The sequence below is a fragment of the Centroberyx gerrardi genome, chromosome 3 (genome assembly GCF_048128805.1).
Source record: "Centroberyx gerrardi isolate f3 chromosome 3, fCenGer3.hap1.cur.20231027, whole genome shotgun sequence".
NCBI classification, from domain to species: Eukaryota; Metazoa; Chordata; class Actinopteri; order Beryciformes; family Berycidae; genus Centroberyx; species Centroberyx gerrardi.
In genome coordinates this window covers 7,848,733-7,873,909 of record NC_135999.1, presented here as the reverse complement: position 1 = coordinate 7,873,909, position 25,177 = coordinate 7,848,733, and the positions used below count along the sequence as shown (strand labels likewise).

Below are 25,177 nucleotides of genomic sequence, written 5' to 3'. Positions count from 1 at the left end.
ACATTCACACTTGGGTACAAACGCTCTATAGCCCATTGTTCCGGCACTAATGAGGGTTTTTGTGTGGAGAAAACTGTCAAAGCTGTCTTTATTTAGTGAAGTCCATTTTTTGGAATTGTGCAAACTCAGGAATTTATATATGAAAAGTTGAGGAAGGATGAGCACATTGCTTTTACAATATTAGACAACTTCATTTCACTTTTGACCTTTCTAGAGTTAGACCTTTGATGTTGCACTTTGTTTGAACTTTGCATACATTAGGATGATGACCCACTGTCCCCTCTCTCCTTTCCCCCCTTTCTCTGTCCCTCTCTCTCTCTCTCTCTCTCCCTCTCTTTTCCTCTCTATCCCACCGCTGTCTCTCCCTCCCCTCTCTGCTACCTTTCTCTTTTCATTCCCTCCGTCCTCCCTTCATCCCTCTCCATCCTCCCCTTCCGTTCCCTTCCCCTCCAGCTCCTGAAAGAGATCAACAGGACCAGCGTCAGCCGGGCCCTCCGCGTACGCAGACAGGCCGGCCAATCGGATCCCAGGGCCTACGTCACCGCTCACTTTAAGACCCTCCCCCTGGAGTTCACGCTAGGCGACGGCCGAAACTACGGCGACTTCCGCAACCGTCCGCTGCAGAACGGACAGGAGTACGTGTTCTTCGTGCTCGCGCTGCTGGACCTGTCTGAGAATGTGAGTGCGGACACACACACACACACATGCATGTACACACACACACACACACACATACACAGAGCCTCTGAATACTTGATTTACCTCGTGTAACCTATCCTTGTCTTCCTCTAGACCATGTACGCCACTAGCCCCTATTCTGACCCCGTGACCTCATCGGATGTGGACCCTCAGCCAATTGTGGACGAGGAGGAGGGGCTGCTGTGGGTGGTGGGGCCTGTACTGGCCGTCATCTTCATCGTCTGCATCGTCATCGCCATTCTCCTCTTCAAGAGGTAAGGACAGGATGATGGAGGCAAGGTGGGAAGCATAATTTTTCAAAGAGAAAAATAATTTAAAGGCACTCTATGTAAGATTTTCATTCTGATCTAGCCTACAGTCTTCTCAGTAAATCAAAAGAGAGGGTGGAGGGATGAACTTCTAATCTATTCATTCTCCATTTGTTTTGTTGTTGTCTGCTGTATTCAGCTCAGAGTATTTTTTACAGGCTGTAAATAAGCTCCTCCCCTATAGCTGGAGCCCCTCCCACCCCTTATAACTGTCCAGGCTCAAGCAGCTCTGCCACCCCAAAAACAGCTGCACAGTATGCCTCCCACATTGCCTTTGTTAGAGCAAGGTCATAAACAAGAATATACATTGGTATTGTTGTTGATGAGTTGGCTGTTTTTCTCCAATTTACAGTGCATTTGTTATCTGGACTGTTGCTTTCGGGGAAGCTAGTCGAGTCCTGCTAACTAGATCTAATACCTCGGGTCCATTTGTCAGAACCAGGCTGTGCAGAGCAGTGCAGGGCAGAGCCTGATAAAAGCAAAGCACAGTTGGTTTGTTGTGTGTTTCCATTATATGCAGCACTAGGGTCAGGGATACCGCTATCGTTATCATCTGTTCGTCTGTTATGCTAACTGTGGCTAAGTTTAGCTCATCGGTTCACTGAGAAATTCGGAATCGTCGCCTGTCTTCTGTGTTCTGTTCTCTAAATATATGTACAGAGAGCAAGGTTACCTAACACAGCGCATAGAGGAGAGATAACATCTTTGCCCATCAGCTCTATTTATGATAATAATCTGGTCTTTTGCCAAAAGCCTTGCTAACACACATCATTAATCGCTCAGTGTGGTCTGTTTTGATGTGTCATAGCCTACAGTGTGACCCATGCCATTACTGTTTCACTTTTAGCTCTGTTATTATAGAACGTTATTGTAGAAGTCATGCCACAAGGTCATGAGTAATTTCTGCAGGTCCTATCATAAATATACTACTTCTAACTGACTTGTGTTGTCATTGTTGAACCGTTGGAGAATTGATTGATTTTTTTTCACTTGGTGAGGGGGAGTGTGAATGCAGCGCTGTTTGGAAACGGGGTTTTGAATTTGTTTTGATTGAGATTCGTCATTCATCTTTCCGCCTATAGGGGGTGCTATTTTGCGCAAATCTTACATAGTGTACCTTTAAATATAAATGATTGATTAATTCCTAGGCACTCAATTCTGTTCCTCGAGGGCCGGTGTCCTGCAGGTTTTTCTTCCTCCCTGATAGTTAATGAGCCTCACCTGGTAGGTAGAGACAGACCTACACACAACTACTGTATATTGTGAGCCATAATAGCCTATCGATTGATAACACATGAGTAGGTCTAATTTATGATCCAGCGTGTGTTATTCTTATTCCCACATTCCTGTACAATTTATGTAACAACCTATTTGCTCGTTCTAGAAAAAAGGATGTTAACGCACACATCTATAAATGTTACATTACATGCAACTCTATTGAGACCTAATAGGCTGCTGTGGAGTGCTGAAAAGATTAAGGCTTCAAATAAAATGTCACCCAAATTCCTTCCGTTTGACATATTGCTGCATCCCACTTAGCTCAGCTGACTCATAAAAGTCTGTGTACACACGATATAAAGCATACTCCGGCACGGTCTTTTTTTATAAATACCAATTTCTGTGCTGAAAGTGGCGTATGCGTTCTTTTTGTGTGGACGCATCATTTATACATCTGGCCCCAGGTGTGCCTCGTTAGCTATCAGGGAGGAACAAAAGTCTGCCAGACAGCGGCCCTCCAGGACCGGAATTGAGGACCGCTGGATTAATTTGACTGAGAGAAATAGAATGAAAGACTTAGCACTTGCTTTTATCTCTGATGCTTTTGTGATTGGCCATTAATGTTATTCATGTTCGTCTCTTCTTCTATCTGCTCCGATCTCTGTTTGGATCCAGCAAACCTGACAGGTAAACAAACTCTACCTATTATCATCCCCTCTGCCCTGCAGGGGCTGTACAATAGCTTAGCTAAGCATTCACTCAAACGCCTTTGCCAGTAATGCCTTTCTAAAGCTAATACCATAATAGATAGATAATAGATCCCAATAGACTTAGCGTTGCTCTCATATGTCTTTGAAGACTGCATGGTAGTCTACTGCAGTGGTTCTCAACGTGGGGTCTGGGGACCACCAGGGGTCCTTGAGGGGGTTCCAGAGGGTCCACAGCAAATTGATGATTTGTTAAACTTCAGCATTACTTAATTTACAAGAAGTTAACAAATTAATTAATTAATTAATCTTAAATTAGAGATGTAGAAGAATTTATTTATAGACTATTTTGGTCATAGTTTCATTGTTATCTCTCTACCTACAATATAGATAGTTATCGAATTCTGGACAAAATCATATCTGACAATAAAAATATTCTCAGTTTTGGATCAGAGAGACAAAAATCAAATGGGTCCGTGGCTCTAATCTGTACTAAATTAGGGGTCCTTGATATGAAAAAGGTTGAGAATCACTGATCTACTGTATATAACGCTCATTCTTTGACTGAAACAATGCATCCATAACTCCTCCATGCATGGCTGTCATCAGGTGTGTGGAGAGGTGTAACGGGTGTGTGCTGTTGTGTTCCTCCAGGAAAAGAGCTGAGGCTGAAGGCAGGAAGGGCAGTTTTCCCTGTAGCAAAGCCATGTCCTCCCACCATCCCACTGATCCTGTGGAGCTCCGCAGAATCAACTTCCAGACTCCAGGTAGACTACATACACACACACACACACACATACACACACACACGGTATGTAGTTGGTGGTTTGATTTCCTAAATATTACTGTAGTTGTCTTTGCACTGATCAGACTGTCGATGTTGTTTCCCTTTTCAGCCTACCGTGTATCAGTGTACCGCGGTTATCGCCGTTTGTCAAGTTAGTTGGTCCTACATCCTCTCTTCTATCAGATTCTACCACATTTCTTTCTTTCTTTCTTTCTTTCTTTCTTCTCTCTGTTTCGATCTCTTCTTCACACTGCCAGGCTATCAGGCTAACTAACATTTCATCCCATTTAGGATAAAGCTGCTCCGAATGACAACGTAACCTCACATCAAAACACTTCTGGAATCACAAAATACGTGTTTAAACATCCCAATTTTTTTTTAGTTTTTTTTTTCATGCTGAATTTTTAACCGCCTGTGTCACAGTCTTTTTTTACCCACACCAGCAATGTGCATATACTCTGAGGACATGTTATTGTGCCTCAGTAACTTTCAGAACACGCACATTGTTCCTTCTGTCTGCCTGGAGAGAAAACGGTCACTTAACAAAAAAAAAACACTTTTCCATTTGCTTCCTCTGCTGACCATGGACAGAACACTAAACAACACCTCCTCTGAGAATCCTAACTCTTAACGTTTCCCTCCAAAGCGGTTTAGTTGTACGTGTATCAAAAATGGCCCCTTTCTTCTATTTCTGTGCTCGGCAGGCATGGCGAGTCACCCGCCCGTCCCCATCTCCGAGCTGGCAGATCACATTGAGCGCCTGAAGGCAAACGACAATCTCAAGTTCTCTCAAGAGTATGAGGTAGGACTGCAGATTTATCTTTCCCGGAAAATCTTTAAACTCGAGAAATGCATCCGGCTTCTGATGAGGTTTCTCCAGCCGTGATCGTTGTTGGCTCCTCCTTTTTGTTCCAATTTCAATTTCGACGGCTGACTGACGCGTTGTAGATCGGGGGCCCCGAACAAGTCTGAAGCTTGAGGTTTCGATCTGTGTGCAAGTTCAGTTTAGTTAAGCTGTATTTTGATTTGTCTTCGTAGACGGATACAAGATAAAGCGCATTTTCGACTCTCTTCCCCTCTCTACTGTCATGTCCTTATCGCTGCAAATGTAGGAGTGTCTCTATTGAATGAAGACTCCCAGTCAGGGAAATTGAAATTGCAAGCTCAAAGAGAGTTTGCTTACAGCCAGATGGTTATCAAGCCCTCGTTTCTACGCTCTGGTGGAGAAAGAGAATCGTAGAGCAGAAACGGAGATAGAAATAAAGAGGGAGAGACGGAGAGTTACCAAGAGATAGAGGAAGTAAGTGTTTTCCGCTTTTTGATTAGTTTCCTTAAACTTGCAGCGTATTTAATGCGAAACAGGGAAGAAGAAAAAACACATCTGCTCGGAGATAACGATGTGCCAGAACACGGTGTGCTGAACTGTGGAGCTAAATAGCTCTACCAAAACAAAACATCAGTAGAAATATTTTCCAACATGCAGTGCTGTGTAGCAAACAGTGCTACCATTACAATGAGCTCCACAGAGAGCTATTAAAGGGGTAGAAAATGATTTTTTTTTTTTCTCCCACTGCAAAAATCTGTTTAGACCAGCGGCCTCTGGGTAAAGAATATACGGGCGAGACATAAGGCTCTAATTGGCTACCAGAAGAGAGGGAGAGACGGAGGTTGTGTGCGACAGAGATGCGTATACAGAGAGAGAGAGAGAGACGCATTATGCAGAGAGTAGGAAAATAGAGTAAGGATGTTTTAGGGAGAAAGCAATGGGAGAGAGAATAAAGGGGGGGGGGGGAGAAGCCGTATGTAATTGTGGTGCGAGTTGGAACCACTCTGTCGAGCCACACATTCTCTCTGCATGACTGTGTGCTTTGTTCAGTGCTGAACCCTTAACGAGGGAGTGAGAGAGATGGATGGAGGAGGGATCGAGGGAGGGAGGGAGAGAGAGAGAGAGGGAGAGAGAGAGAGAGAGAGAGAGGCCAGAAATGATTGCGGTGTAATAATCAGACACACATGATGGCGGGGCAGCGAACAGAAAGCAGTACACACACACACACACACACACAGACACGTGCACTCATCCAGTCCCATTCCTGTCCATTTTTTCCCCAACCTAACCATAATTATGTGTCGTAAAATATTCAGAATTGCTAAATTGCTCTGGCTTTCTCCCTCTCCGTCCCTCTCCATTGACAGCCCCATAATGACCTCATGTCTGCCTCTCCCGGCTAACAGCACTGGTTACACTGTAATTACCCTCCAGGAACTTAATGTGTTGGTCTAACACAACCATCCTTTCTCTCCCAAAGGAATTTATCACGTTTTTATCATCTTGCCCTGCTAGCCAGGCTTTCTGTTGAAGGCAAAAAGTCCCTCCGTGATTGTGCTTTCTTAAAATAGGATATGGTATTTGCCCAAATTGTGGTTCAGTTTAATACTGCCTTGTTAATTAGCAATTTCTGTCTGGTTTCTAATTTTGTTGTTTTGCTACAACAAGACTGAACAAGGCCTGTAAGCTCAGATCTATGGTATTGTCCAGTGCTTGACTTTTTAGGGAGCAATTTCTGCAGTGACTCTGGGGCAGATTTTAAGAGCTAATAACATCCATGCCAGGCTACATCTGTCTCAGTTTCAAGTGGTAACATTTTATCTCTGCCGTAATGTTGAGAACAGTACTGGAGAATTAGACAGTACGTAAAGCAGCAGTACTTACAACACTAAAAGTGGTACGTTTTTGGTTCTCAGTTTTTTTGACAGATTTTTTCTTTCACTCACTCATATTCACATTTCATGATCATTTTAAGGCAGCATTTAAAACAAAAAAGAGTTGTCCTTACACATCTAGCAATGAATACTATGGCCATCAAGACATTTACTTTGTTAGTATGTGTACAAAATAGGTAAGCTTTAATAAAAAACTAAACCAAAACTGAACATTTCTGAAAAATGAAAAGAATGAAAACTAAAACATGCAAACACCATCCAAAACTACCCAGAATGCTAAAACTATAATAACCCTGCAAGGTTATTTTTAGCATTTATAGTCTGTTGATCTTTGGTCTTTGGCCTCTGTGCGGTGTATTCCATTGACCTTTGACCTTTGTGTCTTGTAGTCCGTCGACCCTGGTCAACAGTTCACATGGGAGAACTCCAACTTGGAGGTCAACAAGCCAAAGAACCGCTACGCAAACGTCATCGCCTACGACCACTCCAGGGTCATACTCTCCAGCATCGAAGGTAAGACACTCAGCGTGTGTGTGTGTGTGTGTGTGTGTGTGTGTGTGTGTGTAAGTGTGTGATGAGCCATCTCAAAACAGCTGCTGCTATGAAGAATGGGATATTAACAGTCCAAAGATGTGTTTCATGGCCGGTTGCTGTACGACAAAGTGCTGTGCCTGCATCAGATAGATTAGCTGCAAAAACATTTATTATTTCAGTGTTTCCAAGTTCTAATTTGTAAAGTCAGTAGTGCCTGCAGTGGTTACGCAGCATTTCGAGCTGCTGTTTCCACCCATTGTGGGACCCAGTCACAGAATTGCTATGGTCCCTCACTTGGCCATTCTAATGCAAAAGTCTGTGGAGGTAAATGCTCACACTTTATTTACACGCTGATATATTTTCATGGTACGCCCCTCACACTGGATTGGCTCCTTCTGGCTGGTCTAAAATGAGGAGAGAAAGCGGCGTGTTTCCCAGTCCTGCTCTCAGTGTGCATTTTGAAGCGCGCTCACCCACCTCAGCTGAGAAAGACCTGAGGCAGAGAAACTGGCAGCTCCGATGTGGAGAGAGGGAGGCAGTGGGAGGCCAAGCCCGAACAGATGAGCCTTATCTGGGCAGAGCATGTGTGAGCAGCCCTTCCACCCCCTCCTGTCCTGGAGCCCTGGCTGTCTGTCTTTCTTTCAGCTCAGAAAACACATATACACTTGAGCATGTCCAAACACACTTAGGGGCACACACACACACACTTATAAAGTGCAGCATACATACACTAAAGATCAAACACACAAATGCACATGCACTTTTGCTCCCACTCTCTTGCACACACACATTCATGCACACACTCTCACTGCCAAGCCTGTGTAGCCACCAAATGATGGGAACTCATCTTGTGTGTGTGTGTGTGTGTGTATTTGTTTTATCTACTAACTGCACGGTGCCTCGACTGTACTCCCTTGCAATTAAGTTGCAACACATCAAAGCTTTCAGTCAAGCTGTCTTTTAAAGACTGGGGCTGATAAACATATGTTAGAAGCTCTCCTTACCGTCTGTCCCCACCCCATTTAACATAAGATGTATAAACATCCCATACTCCTCTGTCATTTAACCGTGTGTGTGTGTGTGATGGTCAGTTGGGGTTTTAGGAGTTGGGGTTTTAGGATTGTATGGGGCTGAGTTGTAGCTGTGCGAGTAAAATGAGCCGCTAGAGGAGAAAGAGTTTCTTCTTCGTGTGATTCTTCTGTTTGTACATTGACTTTTCTATCTCTTAAATGTAAACTGTCCTCAGAAGACTCAAGAGTGGTTTGTGTCCCACTTCGGCAGAATCAGGTCATGGCTGAACTCTGAGCGTATGCGTGTGTATGTGTGTGTATGTATGCATGTGTGTGTGTGTTTGGGTGTTTGGGTGTATGTGTACGTGTTTGAGCTGTGACTCAGTGATTTTTGGGATTATGGTATTAGGCCCCAGATGAGCAGGACTGATCCTAAATCAAACACACACAGACACTCACACACACACGCGTGTATACACACACACACACACACACACACACACACACACACACAATCCCTTCCAGGACAAGCAGTGTCAGCCGAGTCTTACACAGAGACGGCCTTACAGTCATATTGCCATTCAAAGCGACACATCCAGAGTATATTCAGATTAGGCCCATGATCGTCTTAGCATGTATTATAAAACAAGACGGCTGAACAATCCAACACCAAAGGACACTGGGCCCTGTGAAAACATTAAGCTCCCGAGCCCGACCTCAAATGATCCTCACCCTTTATTACTGGGACATAAACCTGCTTTCATGGTAATAGATTTGAAATAATCCATATAGATGATTTTACTGTGAATCAGAATACGAAGAATCAGGTTCATCTGCAAAGTAAATTGCACAGGGAAATGTGTTTGTGTGATTAGTGCAGAGACATACAGCCGTAATGTCGCATTCAATTCAATTCACCCCCTCACAATTCATTCTCCCCTTCACCTTCCACTCTTCTTTCTTGCCCTCCACCCTCCCTAACCTCCGCTCCCTCCTGACGCTGCAGGTGTCCCGGGCAGCGACTACATCAACGCCAACTACATCGATGGCTACCGCCGTCAGAACGCCTACATCGCCACGCAGGGCTCCCTGCCCGAGACCTTCTGTGACTTCTGGAGGCTGGTCTGGGAACAGCACACAGCCAACATCATCATGATGACCAAGCTGGAGGAGAAGTCACGGGTAAGACAGGGGGGGACGGAATGAGATGGGGGAAGGGGGAAGATTGGAACAGGACAGGTAGCACAGGATAGGAGCAGCACACAGCCAACGCTATCATGATGATAAATTAGAATTGGACAGGACAGCAAGAAGTAGGATAAGATCGGTCTGTTTGGGATAGGGTGAGGACTGGGTGTTGGTAAGACTCTCACCATATAAGGTAGCATGGAATAGGATAGGGTAGGATAGTGTAGGGTTAACAGGGTTTTTCCTGGCTCAGAAAAAGGCTTGTGTGGGCCAGCGAATGCAATCAATCAACACTCTATATGCATGAACTTGGACCCTTGTTATTTGGGACCACCAACTGATTTTCAATGCAGAAGTGGCTTGATCGTATTTAGCTGATTATAGGAAAATAGTTAGCAGGTGGTTGACAAAAGATAAAAAAATAAACATTCAATTAAATGCATAAAACAATTTCTTAATAATTTTGACTGTATGCTATTGATTTAAGTGTTTGTTGATTAACTGTATGATTACATTTTTGCAGCAATTTTTATGTGATTTAATGGGCTTTTCAGTTCTGAACAATTGCCTGAAAGGAACCAAAACATACTAGTAACAGAAATACACATTCTACCATAAGGCAATATAGAATATGAAGTACGTCTGTATATCTTTAAACATTTCACAACATTAAGAGATGGAAAATACCAAGTTTGGATAAATATTTGGTTGTTTGCATTTAGTGTTGTAACCCTGGATACAAATTACAGACTAATAATTCACACCTGAGCCTACCAACTGTTAGAGGTTGTTGACTCACCAGTCACTCTCTCTCTCTCACACATCCACCCACCCACCACACACACACACGCACACACACACACACGCACACACACACACACACACACACACACACACACACACACACACAGGCTCTGCAGGTGTTTAGGAAATGTTGCCTACCAGTTAGCTGATAAATAGCATTTCTTCTTGGAGTAAGAACATTATTTGGCGTTTGGAGTCTGCTCTTTATCAATTCTGTCGCTTGCATCTCTTTTTCAAGCAGTAGTTTCGCACATCTTGCTGAATTCTTCTGTATAGCGAGAGTGGGCACAACAGTGCTCATCATCATCATGGTTGTACCCTATAACAACCAAAAACAAAACATGGGAAAAACGCTTCTAAATCACATTTAACTGCACCAAATGAACATTTTTCCATTCTAGCAGCTTTGGCGCTCACTAATTACGCTTAGGCAGCCGCCAAAAAAAATCTTGATGCAGGAAAAACCCTGTGGTAGGACAAAGTAGGATAGGATAGGATAGAGTAGGGTAGTATAGGGTACTCTAGGACAGAGTACTAAGGTACTGCAGAGTAGAAGAGAATAGGATAGGGTAGGACAGAGTAGGGTAGGGTAGGGTAGTGTAGAGTAGAATACATTAGGAAAGACTAGGATAGGGTAGGATAGTGTAGGGTAGCATAGAGTAGGGTAGGGTAGGATCTAGTAGGTTAGGGTGGAATAGAGTAGGGTAGGACAAAGTATGACAGTAGGATAGAGTAACGTAGTGTAGGACAAAGTTAGGTAGCGTTAGACAGGGTACTGTAGAATAGAATAAGATAGAGTAGGATAGAATAGAGTACGGTAGGATGGTGTAGGTTAGCATAGAGTAGGGTAGGGTAGGATAGAGTAGGGTATGTTTGGGTAGGGTAGGATAAAGTCAGGTAGAGTAGGATAGGGTGCTGTAGGATAGGATAGAGTAGTGCAGTGGAGGGTAAGATTGGGTATGGTAGGATAGGGTAGGATTGGATAGGCTATCGTACAGTAGAGTAGGATAGGGTAGAGTAGGGTAGGGAAGGATAGGGAAGGCAAAGGTAGGATAAGATGGAGTATGGTAGAGTAGGGTAGTATATGGCAGGGTTAGAGGGGTAGCGTAGGGTAAAATAAAGAAGGAAAGGGTATGTAAGGTAGGGTGGACTTAGTAGGGTAGGATAGAGTAGGGAAGTGTACAGTAGAATAGGGTTAGTGGGGTAGAGTAGGGTAGGGTAGGATGTTAGTGTAGGGTTAGCTGAGTAGAGTTGAGTAGGATAGGGTAGGACAGAACAAAACAGAACAAATTAGGTTGGGATGGATGTGGTGGGACAGGACGGGTCCAGTTGAATTCAACAGGACAAGAAGGAATGGGATGGAAGAGGACAGAACAGGACTGGACAGGATAGGTCAGGATGTACTGCATAAACTAAACCGCAGCCAACATCAACATGATGTTGACCAAGCTAAAAGGAGTCATGGCTAAGAGAGGGGGGAACAGGAGGGGACAGGACAGAGACAGCACTGATGAGACTGGGGGAAGTCAGAAGGGTGTAGGATGGGGCAGGAGAGAGCAGCACTGATGAGTAGAATAGATCAGTGGGATCAAATAGAACAGGATAGGATAGTGAGGGAGACCGGGGAATTACAAGTATAGCTTAACTGGGGGGTGGTAATGAATTAGAAAATCTTTTTGCTCCAAGGCATTTTGCTATAGTTAACAGAATATGCGCTTGAGTAAATATTCAATGTAATGAGAATGTCATGTCAGAATAAAATGAACAAATATTGCTTGAGGTATGAATCATGATTAAGTGCTAACCAATTATGTCTAGAGCCCTGTACAGAAAATTATCCTTTCCTCTCATCTGTGCTCCTTTTCCTAATAACCTGTGCTTTGTGTTAAAGCTCTGTCTCTTTTCCAACTTTTCCAACTGTCTCTGTTGTGTCTGTTTGACCCTCAGATGCCCTCTTATTTCTTCTCTAAGGCAAGACCTCTCTTTCTCTCCTTTGCTAATCCCTTGTGAAACGCAACCTCTCCTCACATGGTTTTCTCCTTACCTCTCTCCCTATTCAGTGCCTTTTTTCTGCTTTACTCCCTTTTCGTTCTGTACAAAAGCCAGTGCGTTGAGTGAGAATGCTGAATTGTTTTCAACTCACCGCAAGGCACTTACAGTTAACTTGGTCTGAAATGGTTTTCATTGTAACCACACCAGTTCAGAAACAGGGCACGTTAGTGTCCACAGTTTGCATGATCACACCGTCAACTGTCTTTCTCTTTCTCTCTCTTGTGGCTATACAGTATAGATGTAGCCATTGTAGAAATACCTCTTTTTACATGCTTGCTGCGTCATCGTGAGGAATTGTATGGAAAATCCTGCAGTCTCAATGCAGGTTCAGTACAGGGTGGAGAACTTCTACAATAGCTTCCATTCAAAGGATACAATGCTTTGCAGAACACCTACTGTAACCGTAACCAGTAGACTGCTGTCTCATAAAATGATGAATCTCTGCTTTATGAATGCCAGCTGAGCTACATTCTCCCAATTCAATGATGAATATAATTCTTCACAGCTATAACACTGCACAACAATGACAACATTACATTGGAGTGCTGCCCTAAGTTCTTTATCCATCAGCCCACTACCTCTAATGTATGTGAAGGTAGTGGGCTTTATATTGGAGAAAATTATTTAATCTCATTTAACACTACTTCACATTATGTCATTATGCATTTACCCATTCTAAACACAGATGATAAGTACATGGTCCCAGTGTGGAACTCAAACCAATACGCTTCTTCTCAATCAAACCACACAAGGCCGAGGCCAACTTATGCTGTTAGCCGATATATCAATGCATACTATATTCTTCACACCAGGCATTTGCTGCGATCCCGTTGAGTCTCAGGCAGTGGTCTGGCCCCCCTACGTGGACAACCATTCCAGTCCCCACTAGCCCCACAGTGTCTCAAGGCCTGATGGGAAAACGACAGTTGAAAAGCTGTAATTACAGCCCGAACGTCCCGGGCCAAAACGCATAATCCCCAGTCTGGAGCAGTGGAATGCAGAGCGAGCCTGAGCTGAGCTCCCTGCTGTCTTTGATGTGAGGACTGGAGGGATCAGCACATAACGTTTGGTTTGGCCTGATTCTGCCAAGGCCCTCCTCCCCCTTCCTCTCCACTGGGATTTTTCCCCCCTCTCCTCTGTGGTCTCTGAGGCTGAGCTAAAGAACTACAAATATGTCTGCTTGATGCGGGGGGAATTCAGTGCATCGCGGTGGTTAAGCATGCTGGGATTTGGTGTGCTGTGTGCAGTTTTGCAGGGATTTGTGGGGTTGGAATATAGGGCAACGTACAGCATCAAATATGTGAGGAATGAACATTAGGTATTAATTGGCCTTTGAGAGCTCTGTGTCGGATCCTATGGCACTTTCCTTTCTTGTCATATGATTGATAGCGTTTGAAACAACTCAGGTACCTAGAACTCTCTCTCTCTCTCTCTCTCTCTCTCTCTCTCTCTCTCTCTCTCTCTCTCGCTCTCTCCCTCTCTCTCTCTCTCACACACACGGACTCTGGCACACACAAAACACCTTTCACCTGCAGGGTTGCCTCTATATGCACGCTTTTTTTGACCATACCACTGTCTCACAAATCTGCTTCAACACTTCCCTCGGTTTTGGCCTTTGTACACGTGCACACGTGCACACGCACCCAAGTCAACCCTTTCTCTCTCTCTCTCTCTTTCACTCTCACACACACACACATGCGCACACGCACACATACAGAAACTGCTCTGCATCTCTCACAGCCTCTCCCCTCCTCCTCTGTAGGTGAAGTGCGATCAGTACTGGCCGACGCGGGGCACGGAGACCTACGGCCTGATCCAGGTCACTCTGCTGGACACAGTGGAGCTGGCCACCTACTCTGTCAGGACCTTCGCCCTCTACAAGGTAGCATGGCGTGTGTGCGGCAGAGTGGGCGGCAGTGTGATGTGTGTGTGTGTGTGTGTGTATGTGTGTGTGCATCAATCTGTCCAGCTATTTATGGATATTAGTCTGTGTTTTTGCGTCTGTGTCCATGTTGTTGTCTGGCATGCATGTGCAATTACTCATAAATGTGAACCAACATGGGAAATAGGCACATTGTCAAGATATTTTTTGTTTTTTATCGTTATTGAGAGGTTTAAATGGAGGTTTAAACTGGTATTCTACATAATAGGGGCCAATAAATTATTTTGAGTTATTATTTATTGACTCGAAAAAGTGCATTATGATCAAACTGTATCTGAGGTCAAATGGATCCCCTGTAAAGTTAAATGGGTTCGTGGCATGTGGTCGCATATATGTACATACTGTATGATCAATATGTGGCCAAGCGAACAGCCTTTTAACACTCTGTCTGTCTCCTCCTCCAGAGTGGCTCCAATGAGAAGCGCGAGGTTCGTCAGTTCCAGTTCACGGCCTGGCCGGACCATGGGGTGCCCGAACACCCCACCCCCTTCCTGGCCTTCCTGCGCAGGGTCAAGGCCTGCAACCCTCCAGACGCAGGACCCATGGTTGTCCACTGCAGGTGTGTGTCTGTGTATATGTTCGCACCTCATTCATGTTCTTTTTTTGGTTTAGTTTAGACAATTCTCATAGTTCACTGCGTAATATTTTCTTCAAATTATCAAGGAAGACAATCCAATGTGCTCCCTGATTGGAAAAAAAAGATTTGGTCCTTGATTGTGTGTGTTCGTGTGCATGCACGAAAACACTTATGTTATTTTGGGTTTTACTTGGCAATGTAATTTTCATAAACCTTAGAGTCCCTGAAACTGAAACTCGCCGTGAGTCCAAGAACTCCCGTATCAAACCATTGGTCCTGAACTGAAATGAGATTGACCTGCCATTATGCAAACCCCAAAACCATTCTCACTGGCTTAGACACTCACATTCCTCCCTAAACAACCTCCATCACCGCTTAGGTTTTACAACAACAGCAGCCACTGCACCGACCCCATTTTCCATAAGTAGCTTTAACTGTTGACTATTTACCGTTTAAGCGGGTGGTAGATCTGGGTTCACAAGTTTATATTCAAATGAGCTGCAGTCTGAGCAGCAGGAGGCTGATGCGTTGGTTGGAGGAAGATTCTGGAAACTTGTCATTACAATCCTGGCACACTGAGCCCCAGGAGCTGGAATGGAGCCGCTGTCTGCTCTCCTCCAGGGACAGAAGGGAAGAAGATAGAGGGAAGGAGAGGGAATATGGAACAGACACTATAGAGCAAGAGAATTAGTGAGGTATGGATGTGGAGGAAGAGAGGGTAGGGAATCGAAGGGATTGAGACAATGATTGAGAGGGGGAGTCGGTAAGAGACAGGGAGTTAGAGGAGGAGGTACGTGCAGAATGGGAGAGAAGGTGAGGTCAAATCCAGGATGTGGCAAATAGAAATGATGAATTAAAGAAAAGGAAAAGGGGGAGAGAAAATGGAGTCTAAAAAAAAAAAAAAGCACTCTTGCAAATGTGAGAGTGAAAAAGCGATGTGGCTGAGTGTGAGAGTGTTCGTCGGGGGCTTAGAGAGAGGATGGAAGAGGCAGAGAGATGGGAGCTGGGGGGGAGTAAAGGTTGACAGGAGAGGAGATCTTCCTAATCTTCCTAGCAGTCAGATGGAGTATCTAACAGGATTATCAGTCAAATTAAATTAACCCGGCAAGGCTCCATCATAATGTGCCTTAACATATCTACCAGCCTCTATATCACTCAGTGGACTGAATCTCATTCCACCTGAACAACACACACCCGTGAGCGCACATACACACACACACATACACACTGATATTAATTTAACCATATAAAGAGGTTTTTATTCACTTGCAGAAACCTGCTTGGTCAGGGTGTTCCACCATTTAGGTACCAGCACAGCAAAAATGTGAAGTGTTTGGGTGGGCAGCAAAATGTATTATATTTCTGGATTGTGTGTCGATAGGAGAGGACATCTTCCTAATGCCAGCGAGACGGTGTTGCTGACTCATCGCTAATGTCAATTATTATGTCCTTTGTTCAAAATATTGCTGGCTGGCGTCTTTATGCTACTTAGTTGGTTTAGGCACAATAGGTATAGGATTATTGTAATATCTCGTCTCAGTGCTTTTGCAGATTGCAACAGGGCTAGATTAGCATTTGTACCAAATCTTGGTTGTAAGACACACACAACACCCACACACACACACACACACTCACACACTCACACACACACACACACACAAGAATAGTATTTGTTCAATAATGCATACCCCAGGTTATATGAGAAGCTCACATTACAATTTCTGCCCCCCCTTTTCCTTCCCATTTTGCCTCAGCGCCGGAGTGGGCCGCACAGGCTGCTTCATCGTGATTGACGCCATGACGGAGCGCATCAAGCACGAGAAGACCATCGACATCTACGGCCATGTGACGCTGATGCGCTCCCAGAGGAACTACATGGTCCAGACGGAGGACCAGTACGTCTTCATCCACGACGCCCTGCTGGAGGCCGTGGCCTGCGGGAACACCGAGGTCCCCGCCAGGAACCTGTACTCCTACATCCAGAGGCTGACGCAGATTGAACCGGGAGAGAACGTCACCGGCATGGAGCTGGAGTTCAAGGTGAGGGAGGTTCCACTGAGGGTCCCCGAAGGGTTTTGAAAGTATCAAAGGTTCTAGACCCACCGGTAGAAACCAATTAGATGATGATAATGTGATAATGTGAAACGTTATTGATCTCCACAGGGAAATTCACCTTTGTGGAGGGTCAGCTTCAGAACAGCGTCCCTGGAGCTGGTAGGGATTCAGTGTCTTGCTCATGGAGGAGCACTTCAGCAGGGTGAATCAGGGTCAAAGGATGGTCTTTCTAACCACTAGGCCACCCTAAAGAGAGTATAGGGCCAGAATGTATGGTATCTAGAACGTCACAGGCTTGGAACTACAGGTCAAGGTGAGGAGAGATCCTCAGAAACTTCTGTGAGGTTGTAAAAGTCCAAAAGTTCTCGACCCACTGTTAAAAACCAATGTAGCATCAGAATATATAGACTCTGGAAAGTCACAGGCGAATTAGGCTAAATATCTAATGGCCCAAGGACCACTAAATATCAAGGAAGCATCAGATAGTGAAATGGCTGACAAGAACGAACAAGAAGCCCTAAGATTCATTGCGAGAACGACACATTTCGTCCAAACAAGTTGACACAAGTACACAGCATCATAGTCTACAGTACAGAGCCAGTTGAAACAGCAGGACACCTGAACATCTGTTTGTCTTAACTGCTTGCATGACGACAACAGAGAACATCTCAGACTGGAGAGATGTTCTCTGTACTGACATTCTTGAGAAGCTTGGTCTCTCCAACACAACTTGGGAAGAACGTTCTCCACAAGGACACAAGGATCAACTCGGAATTCTTGGCCTTGATAATCACCTGCTGTTTTATTCATGGTTCTTAGAGGTTCTTGAAGTTCCAGTCCCACTGTAAGATTCATATAGTCAGGATGGATGGATGGGTGGATTCTAGGGGATTAAAGGATTGGCCCTTTGAGTTCAAGGTAAGAGGGTTCTGCTGAGCGTTTTAGATAGCACTGTAGTTCTGAAAGTTCTAAGGGCATATGCATCATAAAACTGTAAGGGCAAAGTAATATAGGCCAGAAAGTTGCAATTTATAAAGGCTCGGGGAAAGGTCACTTGGGCGTTTTGAAGGGTTTTAGGGAGCTGTTCAGGATTCACAGGGAGACCATTGAAGGTAGGCATGAATACACAGGCAAGTGCAAGTAAATAAAGGATCAAAGTGTGTTTATTTTTCATTTTCTTCTGGGTTTTTTTGGGGGTTTTTTTTACATTGATATTTGCCTCTTGCCAGGCCGTCATTGTAAATACGAATTTGTTCTCAACTGACCCGGCTGGTTAAATAGAGATTGAGTTAAAGATATATATTGAAAGCAGGTGACCTACATTTTCCTGGCCTGGTTTGTGTTTGCTGAGACGTTCAGAGGGCAAGGTAAACACAAAGCCATTCTAAGCAATCACCTTCATCCCATGCTACAGCATTCCTATCCTAATGGAAGCGGTCTCCTCCAGAATGACAATGCCCCGAGTGCTCACTGAACTGTTTGTTCAGCCTTACGTTGATGTAAACCATATGCCAGGGTTGTCTCCGCCACCAGATCTTGTCTCAATTGAACACTTATGGGACATTCTGGAGCGCCATCCGAAACGGCACTTTCCACCAACATCAACAAAACACCAAAGGATGGAATTTCTCATAGAGCGGTGTTGCGTCCCTCCAACGGAGTTACAGAAAGTTGAAGCGTGTGTGTGTGACGAGAAGAAGTGAAGCCGTTCTGGCAGCTTTTGGCAACCCAACACTCTATTAGGACACATGTTATTGTTTCCTTGTAGAGAAAGTTCACTTGTCGAGTTCAAAGAGGTTGCCAACAGGGCATGATGTTATCCAAGTGTAACAGATGACGAGAAGAACGACGTGTATCGAAACAATGAACGAGTTTGTGTGTGCCAGACTTTCTTGATAAGACCGAAATAAAATTCAAACCAAATGACATGAAGAATTACTATTGTTGACATTGGATACTGGATTCAGAGTACCCAAATGAACTGGCGAACTTGTGGTTAGTGTGGGATTTTCCAGCTCGGTCTGTCTGTAAGAAAATAAGGGACTCTTGTTTCTCCCACAGCGCTCCGGTAGCCGCCGCTGGTCTCGGCTTGGTTCGTGAGACCCCATTGTTCCCCCGGAGTCTGCGGTTTCCCCCCGCCTATCCTGTGTTGTTCTGTCTTTCTCTGTAACCCGTGTCAACCGATGGTCAGAGGGTGTTATGTGCAAGAGAGTGTATGCGCGCGTGTCTGTCTGTCTGTCTGCATGTATGGATATGAATGTGTGTGTTCTGGGGGGGGGGGGGGGGGTTTCGCTGATGCAGGATCAACTGCAGTTCACATATGTGCGTTGAGACAGCGTGGGGCCTTGTGGTTTCCTGTGCCCCCCTCTCACCCCCCCACCCCCCCACCCCCTTCCAGTTTCCTCTTCCTCCTTTCGTTCAGCTTATTATACTCCCTCCTTCAATCCCCTCTGCTGCCCTATTCTCCCTATTTCCCCCACTGTTCTCTACCCCTTCCCTCCTTCCAGCCCCTTCCCTTCTGCCTCCATTTATTCAATTGAAGACGTCTCAGTCATTTGGATAAATACCCTGAGGTCTGCCCAGTCAAGTGGATTGTCTAGTTGTCTCTTGTCCAGTATGTCTGAGAAAAACCAAGTCTTGTGCTAAATACATTTGAATGAGTTCAAGGAATGTTCATCTCAATAACACACACACAGAAAGTCTTGGTTACATCAAAATCCAAGGTCCATATTTAAATGTTCATGAGTTTGTCTGAACTACTTTTTATCTATATCACACCTTCCTTTCCCATCCCCTTCCTTCCTTCTTTCCTTCCTTCCTTCCTCCCTCCCTTCCTTCCTTCCTTCCTTCCTTCCTTCCTTCCTTCCTGTATTGTCTGCTCTCACAAGTACTAAGGCCTACCACATCATGTCGGTCAATATCATAATATATATCTTTTTATTTCTTCCCCATCCTAGCGTCTGGCCAGTGCCAAGGCCCACACATCACGGTTTGTGAGCGCCAACCTGCCATGTAACAAGTTCAAGAACCGGCTGGTGAACATCATGCCGTACGAGACGACACGTGTCTGTCTGCAGCCAATCAGAGGGGTGGAGGGATCCGACTATATCAACGCCAGCTTCATCGATGGATACAGGTCAGCAAAAACGTTATTTGAACATGTTCACAATTGTTTTTGTGTGTTCCTGTTTAATTTTCATTTGTATATGGAGATGTAATTCATACAATCTGATTGGTCAAAGCTTCCCAGGTAACCAGCTGCTTCGCAATATTTCTTGTTTTCTCCTGTTTTGTTAAGTACATAATTTTGAAGAAAACTTTTCAGTCAGTACACATCCATTGATAACTACCACTGGTGTATAAAAAGGCATAATACACTTTGATGCTGCCAAATGTACCCAGCTGCTGTTCATACCTATTACATAACCATTGTACCCTTAATTACGGTAAATAATAACTCCCTCTCAGCTACTATTACCATAGTCAACTTTGAGATAGGTGGATTATGCAGTGCTTGCCACACTCATTAGTGGCCTTAATGTATGACATCAAACATTTTAATATTCTGTTATGTGTACTCAAGCAGAATAAATTGTCAAAATGTTTCACATGAATGTGACTTTACTGCGTACTCTGGAAGATACATTGATATGGATAAACCGTGTGTGTGTGTGTGTGTGTGTGTGTGTGTAGGCAGCAGAAGGCCTACATAGCAACCCAAGGCCCACTGGCTGAGACCACAGAGGACTACTGGAGGATGCTATGGGAACACAACTCTACCATCGTAGTCATGCTAACCAAACTGAGAGAAATGGGACGGGTACGGACACACATGCACCATAGTCGTCATACTTTTAGGGCGTACCTGTTAGTATGAATGGCCCCACTGGGAACTGAACCTTAGGTGTTAGGAATATGTGCTACAGCAGACCGCTGGACAGAAGTAAGCACACTGTAAGCACACCAATATGGATTTTTAAGGCCGATACCAATATTGATATTTTTGGATCGAAGCTGGTGATAGCTGATATTTTGTGTCAGTATTCAATATCTAATGAAATTACTTTATGTGGGTTGCAGCTTCTTAAGGAAGGACGATGCAGGTTTCATTGCAGGTTTTATAGACTGACACCCCAGATACCGTTGAGAAAAATCACAACCTCACCTCCATCATATCGACAGTAGACAACACTGACTGGACGATATCCCATTTTTATTAAAAGGCCAATATCAGCCAGATAAATATTGGTTTAACCCTAATTACAACATAATCTCTACTATAAATGTATTCTAACAGTATCATTGCATATGATACAGTATAGCACAGAGCACAGCGAGAGAGTGAGCAAGCCAGAGAGACAGTGATATGAGTTATGTCTAATGAGCCTCATATTTCATCTGGCATGAGGCTGACTACATCTGGATAGCAAAATTAACAAGTCAGTATGACACTTTCATGACTAAGTGGCCAGGCATTGTTCCCCCCGCACATTTAATCTGTCGGAGGTGTTAACGGAGTGTGTGCGCTGTCCCCCTGCAGGAGAAGTGTCACCAGTACTGGCCTGCAGAGCGCTCAGCCAGGTACCAGTACTTTGTGGTGGACCCCATGGCCGAGTACAACATGCCCCAGTACATCCTCAGAGAGTTCAAAGTCACCGACGCCAGGGTAAGTCATCGTGTGTGTGTGTGTGTGTGTGTGTGTGTGAGAGAGAGAGAGAGAGAGAGAGAGAAGAGTCCTTTGCATTGATTATTTCTGGAATTGAAAAACAAAAGAATAAGTCACACGTTCTATTCCCCCAGGATGGCCAATCACGGACAGTTCGTCAGTTCCAGTTCACTGATTGGCCAGAGCAAGGAGTGCCAAAGTCAGGGGAGGGATTCATTGATTTCATTGGCCAGGTGCACAAAACTAAAGAGCAGTTTGGCCAGGACGGGCCAATAACTGTGCACTGCAGGTAAGAGCTGTCCTTCCCCCTAACTAACATGCTGTGATCACTGAGTCACTGCACTAGTATAAACAAGGACAAGCACATCATTCTGTGTACATGCCTGTTAAAGGACCACACTGACTTTTTGGGGAGTTTGGCTCATTGGTCCCCTCACCCAATATGTGAAGAGAGGATTGGCACCAAAATCATGTCTGTCTCTGGTAGATAGCTGTCTGTGTGCATGCTAACGCTTTAGCATACAGAATGTTAAGTAACTGTAGGCGATTAGCATTATCCAAAGTATAAAGATAAACCTTTTAGTAATCCAAAGTTGGTATTCTATGGCCTGCAGATTCATAACTTCTGAAAACAAAGTCTCAATCTTCATCATTAGTGAAGTCATTATGAATCAACAGCACAAAAACTTAAGCTGTGTGGCTAACTGGAGATTTTCTGCCATTGAAAGTAGTTCCAATAAGGACATTTTTTGTCTATTTTACCAATCCCTTAAACAAGCCTGGCAGGTTTAGATACATCAATAAAATTAACTAACCATCCAGTCTTACAGCTGCTACAATTTCTCACTTTTAGGATAATGCTAGTCATATGCTAAAGCGCTTTAGCATTATCTACCAGAGACACAGATTATTTCGCTGCCAATCCTCTCATCACATATTGGTGACCAATGGGCCAAACTCCCAAAAAGTCAGTGTGGTCCTTTAAGAATTTGAATGTGAACCTGACCACCAATGCTACAGCTAAGGCTCTAAATATGTTCCTGTTCCCGCCTGTGCACCACCAGCGCTGGAGTAGGGAGGACCGGGGTGTTCATCACCCTCAGCATCGTGCTGGAGAGGATGAGGTACGAGGGAGTGGTGGACATCTTCCAGACCGTCAAGATGCTGCGCACCCAGAGACCTGCCACCGTTCAGACAGAGGTGAGCAGGCTTTCTGTGTTTTTCTCTCTCTCTCTCTCACACACACACACACACACTCTCACATGCACTTACACTCTGTCGCTCTCTCTCACACACAAACACTCACCCACTCTGTCTGTTTGCTTTCTCTTTCTGTCTCCTCTTTCTCTCACGTAAATACTCACTCACACATTCTGTCTGTCTCTGTTTCAGTTGCTTTCTCTTTCTGTCTCCTCTTTCGCTCTCTGACAGAAACACTCACACATTCTGTGTCTGTCTCTGTTTTCTAGTCTCCTTCTCTTTCTGTGTCTCTGTTTTCTAGTCTCTTTCTCTTTCTGTGTCTCCTCCGTCTCTCATGGACTTGTCATTGTCCTGTCTCCCTCCAGGACCAGTACCAGTTCTGCTACCGGGCCAGTCTGGAGTACCTGGGAAGCTTCGACCACTATGCAACATAAACCCAACAGCCATCTCCGATACCACATCCTACCTAGTGCACTTCTCTTTGGTCACCTGTGGCCTCAATTAGTGCACCAGGGAGCAGGGTGTCTTTGGAGATCTTTGCCACCACATCCAGAGTGAAAGGGGACCATCGGCTTCTCCCGTACCCAGAAAGAGCACCTCTACCTGAGCCATAGCAACCTGCTTGACAAGGGTGTTTTTCCTTCCACCCTCAGCCCAAACTCACCCATTGGTCAGTCTGAAGAAGCAACTTCAACCGCTGTTCCAATCAAAATACTTGATCAAATATAGATTTTATGTGTTTTCAGTGCTTTTGTGAGCACCCAGATTGCTTTACATTGTTTGGGTGCGGAACTCACCTCATCCACCACCAGTGTAGCATCACCAACCTAAACACGGGACTCGGCTACAGTATTTAACTATCACGGGAAGTTTAGATTTTTCTATCTCGAGACTGTCTAGAAACCTCTACAGATCCATCCTACGGAAGCCTGGTGGACTGAGAGACCTGGTGACCTGCCAAGGGACCTTTGAGGACCAGACATTGCCAACAGGAGGCTGGAAACACAGAGCACACAGTATTAAAGACGAAAGACACACATCCCAAAAAAAAAAAAGAAAGACACCAAGAAGTGTTTTTGTTGTGGAAACAGACTCTCGTTTCCGATGAATGAAAAAGGAGATATTTCTACCATACAGTAATAAAAAAAACCACCAGTTCAACCTTATGCTTCACAATTTAAGATAAGGGAAATTTGGGAGAGGTTTAAAAAGCATACCACAAAATAAAAACATTACTTTAGTTTTTTAGAAGAAAATATAGATCTGTGACTATCTTGTTTTTTAAAAACCGGGTATTCCTTATTTCACATTGTTCTTTTTTTTTTTTTTTTTTTTTTTTTTTTTTTTACTGACTTGTGACTCTTTCCCCTCTGACCACACGCAGGCAAGGTCGCGAAATGTTTCTTTTTGTATTCCATTGAGTTGTCGCGAGGTTGTTGTTTTTTTGTTTTTTTTGAAGCGATACGGTACTGTTTTAAAGTGTACAATCAGATCTAGTGTGAAAACGTTCACGGTTCTCCAAACAACACCGCCATCGAGTGTCACTCTCCTGTATTCCCTTCTTCTCTTTCTAACACTCTCTTTTTAACACACGCACACACACGCACACACACACACACACACACAGATATTACAAGACTCTCGACCTCATGGCAGAGACCTGAGGGCGGCCATTTTGAATTGCCAGGGACCACAGAAGGGACCACAGTACAGTATGAAACCTGCTGCTACCAAACAGCCCCCCCACCCCCACCCCCCAGGACGCATCCCATCATGCAGTTCTGCGCGCAGGTTGAGAGCGAGCCACAACTACAACAGAGTATGCACAGAAAGCGAAATAGTTCTATGAAAAAAAACAACTATTTATGTGTCCAAATAAGCTTCACAAAGATTTCTCAAGCAGGGAGGGAGAAAGGGTTGTAGAAAATTGGAGGGAGGGATGGAGGGAGGGAGGGAGGGTGAAATAATCTTTCTCACTGGAATGCTCACCTATATGACTTTTCTCTCTGTCTGATTCAGTGTGCAATAAGTAGATGTATTATTATATATTTTTGTGTCAAGTCACTAACTGCAGTTATATGCCATGACGACGATGATGATGATGGTGTATCATTTTTTTTCCAGACACAAGGATGTTATGATTGATATGGTACCTGCCACCGTTTTAATGTGTCCAAAACCAGAGGGATGACCTCTGACCTTGTAGGGAAGTAGATCTTTTATCATGTCACGATGCCAGTAGATGATGTCATCCTTCTGTGTGTCACAGCAACCGACGAATGCTCAAGACTCATATTTCAACAGCATCTAATAAGTATTTTGATTTTAGATTTCTAGTGCCTTATATTACACGCCTATTTTGATAAAGTTACTTTAAAGGGTTTTTTGCGTATTTTATGTATGTATGTATGCTTGTACGTGTGTGAACCGACTGTCCGTGTGTGTCGTGCATATGATTTTGTTACGTTGACAGTATGTGAAGGTATCTCGTGTGTTCTGTTCTTGGCTGTGAAGTTTCTGTATGGAAGGCTCTGTGTAGGCTGGACAGTTGTTGTACTCATCACTTTCAACCCAACTCATCATATCTCTTTTAATCCAAAATCCAATCTTACACGAGACTTCAGCTAGAGAGAAAAATAGCGGTTTCAAAAGTAGGTCGTTAGCAAGATGGTCTGAACAATCTTTTTTGGACAGGAACATTTCTATGTT

The 25,177-nt window shown here is 44.3% G+C and overlaps 1 protein-coding gene across 13 annotated transcripts in view; it reads left to right on the top strand.

Moving 5' to 3' along the window:
- Positions 1–24,296, top strand: part of ptprdb (protein tyrosine phosphatase receptor type Db) — a 62,272-nt gene extending 37,976 nt beyond the window's left edge. For 4 of the 13 annotated variants that reach the window (XM_071901798.2, XM_071901799.2, XM_071901811.2 and 1 more), the window contains 16 exons: positions 454–678; positions 793–953; positions 2,901–2,912; positions 3,587–3,699; positions 4,424–4,521; positions 6,830–6,953; positions 8,991–9,166; positions 13,791–13,910; positions 14,375–14,529; positions 16,302–16,587; positions 19,560–19,738; positions 20,296–20,422; positions 21,143–21,268; positions 21,403–21,557; positions 22,333–22,468; positions 22,834–24,296. In XM_071901798.2, coding sequence (XP_071757899.1) covers positions 454–678; positions 793–953; positions 2,901–2,912; positions 3,587–3,699; positions 4,424–4,521; positions 6,830–6,953; positions 8,991–9,166; positions 13,791–13,910; positions 14,375–14,529; positions 16,302–16,587; positions 19,560–19,738; positions 20,296–20,422; positions 21,143–21,268; positions 21,403–21,557; positions 22,333–22,468; positions 22,834–22,902 — 2,262 coding nt within the window. In that variant the 3' untranslated portion in view covers positions 22,903–24,296. Of the gene's footprint in view, positions 1–453; positions 679–792; positions 954–2,306; positions 2,310–2,900; positions 2,913–3,586; positions 3,751–4,423; positions 4,522–6,829; positions 6,954–8,990; positions 9,167–13,790; positions 13,911–14,374; positions 14,530–16,301; positions 16,588–19,559; positions 19,739–20,295; positions 20,423–21,142; positions 21,269–21,402; positions 21,558–22,332; positions 22,469–22,833 lie in introns of all 13 variants that reach the window. The other 9 variants (XM_071901812.2, XM_071901809.2, XM_071901804.2 and 6 more) reach the window with 5 other exon arrangements.
- Positions 24,297–25,177: the final 881 nt, after the last annotated feature.